The 11,046-nt window shown below is 39.2% G+C and overlaps 1 protein-coding gene across 5 annotated transcripts in view; it reads left to right on the top strand.

Moving 5' to 3' along the window:
• Positions 1-1,150: 1,150 nt before the first annotated feature.
• The window catches only part of pde10a (phosphodiesterase 10A), a 60,105-nt gene continuing 50,209 nt past the window's right edge, over positions 1,151-11,046 (top strand). For 2 of the 5 annotated variants that reach the window (XM_077494963.1, XM_077494966.1), the window contains exon 1: positions 1,446-2,059. In XM_077494963.1, the coding sequence (XP_077351089.1) occupies positions 1,987-2,059 (73 nt within the window). In that variant the 5' untranslated portion in view covers positions 1,446-1,986. Of the gene's footprint in view, positions 1,276-1,443; positions 2,060-11,046 lie in introns of those variants that run through there. The other 3 variants (XM_077494964.1, XM_077494969.1, XM_077494965.1) reach the window with 3 other exon arrangements.

Below are 11,046 nucleotides of genomic sequence, written 5' to 3'. Positions count from 1 at the left end.
TAGGCGGGGTACACCCCGGACTGGTTGCCCGCCAATTGCAGTGTAGCAAATCTATGGGAGGTAAATCAAGGCCGTCCGACAGGAAGTAGAGTCCATTCATTGCAGAAGGTCAGCGTTTAAGGACATCATAACATACTGCTGCACTGCTGCATCTCACGCAGTAGTTTGTTTTTTTTGTTTTTTTAGCATCTCAACATGATCTGAAATGTTTATATGTATTATACAGCTACTGCAACTTCCTTGTTTTGCATTTCTATAATTCCTTTTGATTTGTCTTTCATCTCTAAAAAGATGTAAAAGAGATAAACAAAGAGATCATGATTCCTCTTTGATCATAATCATATTTAGCGTGAGAAGGAAGGAAAGAAAAAGATGGGCCATCGATCATGTTTTTGAAAAATGTGTGTAAAAAAACATGAGGCAGGGTATTTCTCTAAATCTAATAATCCCATTATGATCACAATGAAAAAAGCCTCTCTGCCAAAGCAGGCAGCATTGACGCAAGCATGTGTTGACGTCAGCAGCTGCAGTGGAAGAGGGAGGGAGGGAGACAGAGAGAGAGAGAGAGGGGGGGGTTGCATTTAGAAAATACCACCAAACACCAACGTCAGCAAATACAAGCCTTCTCAATTAAATATAATGTGCAAAGTAGCATCAACAACTGAATTTGTTATTAAAAATAATAAAACACTAAGTCCTCCTGGCCACAAATGTGAAGCTATATGGGCGTTGCACTGTAAATGTAAACCAGATGTGAAGAAAGGAATATGATCTAGTGACCCTCATGGTGTGTTCATGAATAAATCAGGATGTGGGAGAATTGAGAGAGTGGGGAGCGGTAGGGATCGTATGTGTGTGCGTGTGTTTGCGCGTGCATGCATGTGTGGGCTCAACTGGTGGCACCCATCTGTGACTTTTTTGAAAGGAGAAACAATGTGATATGTTATCGCTGCCTGTGTTTTAAAACCAATCGGATCAGCCACACATTCGCAGAAACCCTCCCTGGATGTTATTAATATTATTTAACCATTTGTATTTAGTTTGTCAAAGCTGATTCTTTTTAACGACACAGATTTTGCGCCATAGCACAATTGATGCATGTCATCATTGTATTAATTTTGTGTAGTTGCTGTGTAGCCGGCAAGTCAAACAAAAGGCTATTCCTAAATGGTCCTCATACACAATGCGTGTTGGGTCCATTTATGTCATCCTCACGCATGGATTAGTTGTTCGTCGACCACAAAGCTTCGTGGGATTTATGGACCCATAGAGAAGGTAGAGTATACTCGCGCGCACTCCACGCCATGAGTTCACCAAATTTGCGCACACGTGTCCGCCTGTACCCACGTGACAGGTACAATTGACACCAATTGCGTGTTTCATGTAAGTCAAGGGTCGGTGCATTTCCAATGAGCGAACACTCTTTCATCGGGATAGCCAAGAGTTCCCGCGGTGTCCGCCGTGCGTCATCCACGCATGATTAGAAGGGTCGTCTGACGTCGCCGCAAGCCATTCGCTTAAAAAATAAATAAAGCAACGTAACATTACCACTTGGGGATCGATAGTTTCAAAGAGGAAGCGGGCACCAATGACGAAATCCACTTTTGGCGCGGCAAACGCGCGCGGTAGAACAAGTCGACCTCGTGCGTAAATTCACATTTGATCAAGCCCCGCATTGTAATCCGCCGCACACGTGAGTGACAAATCGCTTCATATTTTCCTTCGCGTGGACCCACGCGGCCGCGCACTGAACCGGATCGCGACAAAGTGAGCAGGCTGGCCGGATTACGCACGGCGCGGCGGACTCTTGGAAAGACGATGCACGCACGCACACGCCTCTGAATGAGCGCCTCTCATAGTGCTCGTCACCTCTCTTTTCACCCGACGCAGACTGTTCCACTTCCACGTGTTGTGTATCCCGCCGGCTGACAAAGGCGCCCCGAGTTGTCCAACACATCGGCGGGGGGATTCTGTGGCGTCCAGCAAATGTCGAAGAAACGGAAAAGTCTGGACGATTTGGGATTTGAGGAATCTCCCCTAGAAGGATGCAGTGATCCAGGTAGGGGGCACAATTTCACCCGGCATTGTTCACTTGCATTGGAAGAGTGACTCGCACTATTTAATCATCCCTCCCGCTATTTTTAATCTCAATCTTGTGTGTGGCTGCAGATTATTTTCTATAATCTCTTATCTGTCAAGTCACATTTGATGTGTCTTTACGTTTGGAGTATTGCAGACTTGGCGCTGAGTGGATACATAAACAAACTATGCATATATTGTGGAGCAATAGTAAGAAGTAAAAATGTACTTTAGTATATTTTTCAGGTAACTACAAAACACACTCATAACCCTCATGCTCAATGACCTGAAAGTATAATGACTTTTGAGGGATATTTTTCCAGAAATAATTAGTTGAATTCCAAACTACTTGTAAACCTGAGACGTGTTTCTGATTGTTTTGCAAATATTTCGCCACTTTCAAATCTTTAAACTCCAGCAAATATTTCCCCAATTCATGAGTTTGACCGTTGGGTGCAAGAAGTTCCCTGCGTGACAATAACATCCTTTCTCCATGTTTGTGCCCTGGAGGCATGTCATTTCTTCACAATATGCTGAATGGGGAGAGGGGGCCTCAGATTGGCTCAAACGCTTGATGTCACAAGTCATGTCCATACAGGCCAGACTGAACATTTACGTCAGTGCTTGTGAAACTCATCTAGTGGTGTCAGACTGCACAATGGAAAACTGAAGGATGTTGATGTAGTACTTTAGTATACTATTATTATTGTTCACTCAGTAGAACTTCTGTATTAAATCAACTGGAGCAAAATTACACCATTACAAAGATGTACTCGTGAAAAAACATCTCATTGTAACATGCACTTGCCAGCTATTGCTAGTTAGCATTCTACTTCCTGTTTCCTGTTGTGGTTTGTATTTGCTAGCTATGGGGTATATGGCACGGAAGAGGCGGGACTGTTTTTGCACATCAGCTTTGGTTCCGGTTCAGTTTGCGACATGTGGGCTGCGTCAAAATACTTGTGCTTCCGACTTTGTGCCCCTCGGTTGCGCGTTCGGAACCCGGACCGGAAACAAACTCATGTGCAAAATCACGGAAGTCGGAAGTACCGCCTCTTCCATGGCATATACCCCATTGCTAGTTAGCATTCTACTTCGTATATGGATTATTTGCTAGCTGTTGCTAGTTAACATTCTACTTCCTGTTTCCTGTTGTGGTTTGTGTTTGCTAGCTATTGCTAGTTAGCATTCTACTTCGTATATGGATTATTTGCTAGCTGTTGCTAGTTAACATTCTACTTCCTGTTTCCTGTTGTGGTTTGTGTTTGCTAGCTATTGCTAGTTAGCATTCTACTTCGTATATGGATTATTTGCTAGCTGTTGCTAGTTAACATTCTACTTCCTGTTTCCTGTTGTGGTTTGTGTTTGCTAGCTATTGCTAGTTAGCATTCTACTTAGTGGTTCATGGAGGAAGACAAAAGATGTTATGAACATGCAGGTTTGTTTGTTTTTAAATGTATTTATTTATTTATTTATTTTATATCCTGGACAAGGGGCGGCGGCACAGTGGTGAAGTGGTTAGCACGTCCACCTCCCAATCCTGAGAATAGAAGATCGACTCCAGGCTTCGGCCTTCCTGGATGGAGTTTGCATGTTCTCCTCGTGCCTGCGTGGGTCTTCTCCGGGTACTCCGGTCTCCTCCCACATTCCAAAGACATGCATGGCAGGTTAATTGGGCGATCCAAATTGTCCCTCGGTGTGCTTGTGAGTGGTTGTCTCTGTGTGCCCTGCAATTGGCTGGCAACCAGTTCAGGGTGTACCCCGCCTACTGCCCAGAGCCAGCTGGGATAGGCTCCAGCACCCCCTGCGACCCTTGTGAGGCAAAGTGGTTGAGAAATGGAAAAATATCCTGGACAACCTATAAGGTTCAATTGTGACTCAAACAAACCACAAAACTAAATCTGCAACTTAATCAAAACGTCATTAATATATGTCAAACCCAAATCTCAAACTACATCTTTTCTCGGTCTACATCTTGCCAACAACCTCATGATACAAGGCGTATCATGATAGAGGTCACCATACGATACGTATTACGATTCATACAGGCCTTCAAGGTGACACATAACTCAATATGTTACATTAGTTTGCATACACCTCAATGACAAAAATATCTTAAAAAAAGATCATAATATTGTAAAAAAGAGAGCTCATACTAAAAAAAAAAGCACAATATTGTACTTTTGTAAATAACAGCAATGCATATAATTTAAACCACCTACAATCTCTAATAATAATATTGAGGCACTTACTTGGTAATGCAAGCACACATTGTTCGCTTCACAAGCAAATTAGATTCGTTACTATTTGTCAACTGTGGGCATGTGAAGTCCTTTGAGACTTTTGTGTGATTAAGGGCTATATAAATAAACTTGACTTGACTTGACTTGATTCCCCTTCATCTAACAATTAGCATAGATTTTAAACATAGAAGGCCAAAACATCCCTAATGAAAATAAAATTGCATTAATAAACTAGCCACTAGAGGGTGCTAGAACTGCACAAATGGAAATCATGACTTTTTTTTTTTTTTTTAACAGATGTGTTCCTTTTAAATATTGTGAACATGATGATGACGATATTGTGGTAGTTTTAATATCACGATATTGCCTTTATTGTGACATCCCTAATGAAAACTGCCATATGGATACCCAAATAATATTTTTATTATGCTGGATAGCAAAAATGTGTTCTTCTAATGTTAGCAATGCTTCTGCATAGCAAGGAGCAGCTTTCAGAGACACGCTGAGAAACTTTATGAATTAATGTGCAATATCAATTCTGATGAGTGAATTGTAAAGACTAAAAAGGCCCACATATTCCCGTATTAATTTTTTTCGAGCACACCCCTAATGTTTTCCCCTTCAAAGTAATCCTCCTGGTATCTATAGCACTTTCCCAGCCTTACTGGAAAGATACTTCTGGGATCCCCCACAGCTCCGTCATCACAGCTATCGTGATGTTATCAACTAAGAGATCCCCTTGATGGTCACCTTAAGCTTTTGGAAGAGGAAACAAAAAATAAGAGAGAGCCAGATATTTTGAGTAGGGAAATTGCTCCAGCATGGCGATATTCTTCCTCGCCAGGATCTGTTGAATTGTGAGCAGGCGTGTTGTCAGGGTGAGACAGTCACGTGTTCTATTGTCACGTCTGACCTCTTCTCGCGCACCGAACGAAGCAAACACTGCAGGATCTTTTTAAAGACTTGCTAGTTGGTCGTCTGGCCCACTTTGAAGGAGGAAATTCATACAATATGTTTATTTCTGTGGTTGTGCATAATTGTCCTGGACCACACTTCAATCCAATTCTAATAGTTTCCCGAATATGTATTCATTGTGGCAGATTGCTTGTACCTATCGTGGCCGTTAATTGCACTGTACAGCTAATTTCGCAATTCAACCTGTTTCATTCTGTGACATTTGCGTCACGATTTGGATTTTTCTGGGCCCTCGCCCAAGTGAGAGTTTCCTCTGGCTAACACAGAAGGAGAATACGGGCACTTCCTTGCCACGACTGTGCCTGACATCTGTGACCACTCAGGGGGTGCACGCCCACTCAAGATGTTACTATCTTGCATTTCACATGATGAAATAGAAATGGAAATGTTGGCTTCCTGCACATTGGCCGCAACGACACTTTGTTTGCTTGCTTGAATACATCATGCATTTGCACTGATGGCGAAAGACACAGAAGACCGTGTATTGTCATTTATCACCATCATCACTCCGCATTGACCCATGTGGTCCAGAATGTGGAATTTCAAACTAAATTCATCCATCATGAAATTTCAAAGTGAATTCTAACAACTATAATTTGACTTTATTAAGAAATAATGGGGAATCTTAATGGAAAAAAATCAGTAAATTAAACATTTTGTGAATAATGATGAATGACAATTATTATATTTTAGTACTTAAAATATCATGAATTACACAACCATAAAATGATTTTTTTAATTAAATAAATACAAGTTAAAGTTATTACATTTAGTGCAGCGGTTGCATAAACCTTCTAAATCAAAACTACACTTGTATTACTATACTTGTCAGGTGTTCATCTCTGTTCGATATATTGTTTTATAAAAGCATACATTTCACAATGATAATTATTATTTTTTGTATTTGCATACAGTCTGGTTTAGCGTGAAGTGTGTGCGTGCGCGTGTTTGCATGTGTGTGTGTGATTGAACTGACTGTGCTCTCAATACATTTTTCCTTAGACTACATCTTTTTTTTTACTGTGGAAAAAAGGCACGAGTGCACACAGAGAGATACTCATGAACATGATCGGCTGATTGATTGAATTTGCTGTTCCGAAGATGGATGAAAATAATAGAAAAAAAGAACAACAAAACAGACGAGACTGCATAAAAAATAAAATAAATGTAAACATATTTAAAGAAGAGTATAAAAGCTTATTTAGTAGCTACTACCCTCTTCCTCCAGGAAACAGGAAAGAGTGTGGTGATTTTGTTTTTCCAATCTAAAACGTGCCTTGCTTTAGAGATTGCAGAGATTCTGCAAAATAATTTTAGGAAAATGTGTTTTATGTGAGTCTTCCAGCATATGTTGACATGTAGTTTATTGCCCAAAAGAATATGACTTTGTGCAACTGTGCTTGATGAGTTTTTTGTTTTTTTTTTGTGTGCTACCAAATGATTTATACTACTTGTTGTTTTGAATAACTTTAATACTTTGATATTATTGGGGAAATTGACTGGCTTGTTGTGATAGTTTAGCTTTTAAAGATGTATGTCATCAACATACTGTGAGTGTCGTGCTTATCTGTGTGGACAAATCCAGTTCCCATTTACGTATTCATCTTAACACTGCCCACTAGTGGTCTTGGTGTAACTTGCAGGTGCCTGTCGCGCTTTTGGACACAAAGAAATTGCTCAAACATATTCATTGTTTCATACCTGTTGCATTTAATGAAACTGCTGACCTTTCACTATCTATTCAACCTCATAAAATGGCCACATTATTATTCAGAGATTAACAACACACACTAGGTGGCGCTAGAGCATAAAAAAATGAGCAACATGAGGAAATCCACATTGATGTAGTCGGTCAAAATGAGAAGACAGTTTGGCTCTTGAAAGGCGCCACAGAAAAACGAGATAGATTGGAATAAATTACAAAAAAAAAAAAAATAGAAACAGTGAGAGTGAGAGAAATGTATTACACCACAAAAGAAAAAGACACATGCTTTTCATTAGACATTGCATGAGTGAGGTGGCATGGCAAGTGTGAGCGTGAGCGTGTGTTTGTGTGTATCCATGTGTTATCGGTAAACAAGCAGAGCTGACGTCTGGCCGCTCGTCTTATTTGGCAGACACACTGACAAGCGTGGACGTCAGCGCCCATATTTCTCACCTATGATTCATACTCACTTTATTTGGCTTGTGATGAGGGCTGCTGCCGGTACCGGCAGCCGACTTCCACTCGTCTTCTCAACCACTCCCTCGTTTCTTGGCACATGACATCCTGAAGGTCTCCCTATCTTTACTCTCCGAGGCCCGTGATGAACTTTTATCAGCGTGTTGAGATAAGTGCTCGTTTTCAGAGTCTTTCTATTAACTTCTTGACGTCACTCACTGGGCTTTATCCGGAGAACTATGCAAACATTTAGCAGCCTACAATGTGCGTTTGTTTTTGTATTATTTTGAGGGAGTTTTAGATGTCAATTTATGCTTGAATTTTATTCATAAGTGACTTTGACATTTCAAATCAAATTACAGCTACAAATTTGTCACATTATGACATCAAATACATGACATATAGTACAATATACACATTCTGGTGTGTATTTAAATGATACTAATCTTCTGCATGTACTGTAATTTTATTTTCTAAGAATTGTTCACTGATTATTAGTAGACAAAATGCTATGTTTGTTTTGCCCTTGCCTGATAGGAAAACGCATAAATAACTAGACTAAGTGCAATTTTTTTCTGGAGAAATTGCGTGCGGAATTGCGGAATTGCGGAAATTGCAGAATGCTGAAAGCTGAATGCTAATATTTGAATGCATGTAGAATGCTTATGAAGTAAATTGAGAGATAAATTGTGAAATTTTACGTCTTGGTTACTGGACAATGCACTTTATCAACTGTGCCACCGAGCACCTGGTAATTATGATAAGTTATATTTATGAAAGTTGGCGTGGATTGGAAAGTGATACTTAGAAAAATTCAATGTCTTTCCCATTGAAAATGAATGGGGAAAAGTTTATATTAAACGTTAAATTGTACAAATACTGCAAGTAATGTGGAATCAGACGATATATATACCCCAGGAGGCGTCAATTTTTGAAGCTAGTTGAAATTTGAACAGTATAAATTGGAAGTATTATGTGGGAGTTGTTACGCGGCAAAAATGTGTGGAGAATAAAAATCACAATAACATATGCGCTTCAGCATTCCCACAATAAATACATCACAAAATTGTATGGTGGAATGGATTACAGTAATTCAAAGTAGCTAATGATCATAACAATGGAAATCTTAATAGCCTCAGTTCATCTTATTTTGTATTCTTAGCCAATCGGATTCAACTTCATTCTGGTCTAATTGTGTGCTCGTGTGAGGTAAACAGTCACATGACACAATCACTTGACATACATACAGGACAGGACGTCTTTGTGCGACTAAACCCTTGACATCACATCTCCACTGTGGGGTCATTACTATAATTTTGGGACAAGCTTCTTTCAACCCCATTAGACTGTGTGGGTGTGTATGAGTGTGTGTATTTGTGGTTAGTGGTTTGAAGGAGGCTACCACATGTCTCTCGTGTTTGCGTCATCAAAAAAATAAAAAATCAAAATCAAAAGGTATTTCATCCCACAGGCCACTTGAAGTAATATTATGTTCGCAGCACAAATCTCCACATATGTAAATGAGCAATCGTGCCCAATTGACTGTGTTCTTGAGGAAGTCTGTTACACACGCACACGCATACACTTGAAATTCAGATTTACAAGATTGGACAGTGAAGCGTTTGCTGCGGCATAGTGACGTCAGCAAAGCAAAAGAACGCTCGTGAACCACATGCTCGCCGTCATCGTCGTCTTCCTCTCCAATTACACATGCACAAATCTAGGTCACAATTGAGCAGCAATATAAATGGGCAGGATTTTTATTAGGGGGAGATGCATGAGGGTGTGTATGAAATTAATTTTGTGCTTTTGGTATATTACAATCAGCATTAGAGATGGCCATTTGACTAAATTTCTTCCTCCTTAGACTAAATCAACAGGATCTCTGTTGGTTGAAGCATTTCAACAATCGCTTCCACTCATTGTGCATGACCCCAATTAGCACATATAAATAGTACAAATGCAGTAGTTACTGACATGCTGACGTACGAAATGATTAGTCATGCTTTCATTATTGGTTTACTGTAAGTGGTTACAGGCGCATGATACATATGGATTATATATAAAGTTTCCAAGTCAAATTGCCTCCCTCTCGTCTAATAATCTTAATAGATCATAATGTATCATCAACATTTAAGGTCAGCAGTTTGTTTTTCTACATCATTATGTTTACCTCTTGCACAATGTCATTCAATCCCATAAATGAGATTAATGGAAAATTCTGTTTGCTAGCATATCAAGTGAAGTGCTCTTTAGCAAAAGCCATACATTCAATTCATTGCAAATTATACTAGCATTATTTTATCCTGATGAAACAATAAAACAAGAAAAACTTTATTTAATTTTTTATTTTATTTTTAGCTGGAGGGGTCAGAAAAGTCACTCTATAGCGACCAAATCAGTATGTTGGCAACACTGACTGTGATTTTGTAAATTGGTTAGTCTCTGTCTGTGGTCATGTTGTTGTTAGTGAGCTAAGATAGTAAGTTAGTAAGCTACTAACAGATACATTTATTCAATTTTATTCAGTTTGGAATGATGGATGGATGAATTTGGCTCTTCTCTTTGCGGCTATGCTGTTAGTGAGCTAAGCTAGTAAGCTAGTAGATGTAAGTAAGCTAGGAAGCTAATTATGGAATATTCAGTTGAATTTGGTTGCTAGCAACTTATTTTATGTTCAACAACATAAATATTTAGGTTGAAGCATTGGTAAATTTCTGGTGACATTCATGGGTGCGCATAGTCGTAGTTATGTAATTGGTGTTGAAAAAAATTTCTCCCTGTCAGGGGCTTTATCTAGGGTGGCAATACTCCATATTTCATTTCCAAAAATTACGACACTTGGCCCAGCCTCGACAAGAGACTTAAATTATACTCCAAGTTTACTCAAAGATGCCATACATTATAACTTTTTAAACATATGCGGTACACTCTGTCTCTCTTTTGCCGTGCAATGAAAAACGGACATTTTTCATGAATTTTCATGGCCAGGATGTAAAAAAGTGGACGTCCATGCAAAAGATGACATTGTTATTTTTATTTTATTTTATTTAGTATTTTCAGGTTGTTGTTTTTTTAAATCCCACAGGTAAAGTAAAATTTTCAGAGTCAAAAGTCAACCTTTGTTTTTAAGTAACATTGTGCCATTACTAGAAGTTATATGAGTATAAGAAATTAATCCTCATAGCATTTGATGACATCATAATTGTCAATGTTCGTAGTTTAAAATACTCAACATTGTTGTTGTGAATTATTAGCTTATAATATAATATTAGCTTCTGTTGGCTAAAATTAATATTTAATTAGCTTACAGGGCAGTCAGACAGAGATGAGCATATAGCTTTTTTTATGGTAATATCACATTTTCCTCTTTTTGAAACCACACTGACAACTTATGAGGGCGCTCTACAAAACAAAGGAAAAAGCCAAAAACACATCTGTGGTTTTAAACGATGCCCAGTGAAATCTCACGTATCTTGCTGACGCCTTGTATGACATCACACCGTTTTATGGCCTAGTTTTTTGACTAAATTGTATGATAAGGGGAATTTGCCTTGAGACCTTCCACTGTACTACACGTAATCTGTA

This window comes from Festucalex cinctus, chromosome 14, assembly GCF_051991245.1.
Source record: "Festucalex cinctus isolate MCC-2025b chromosome 14, RoL_Fcin_1.0, whole genome shotgun sequence".
Taxonomy (NCBI): Eukaryota; Metazoa; Chordata; class Actinopteri; order Syngnathiformes; family Syngnathidae; genus Festucalex; species Festucalex cinctus.
Note: the sequence above shows the minus strand (reverse complement) of the source record. Positions and strands in the feature narration are given on the sequence as shown.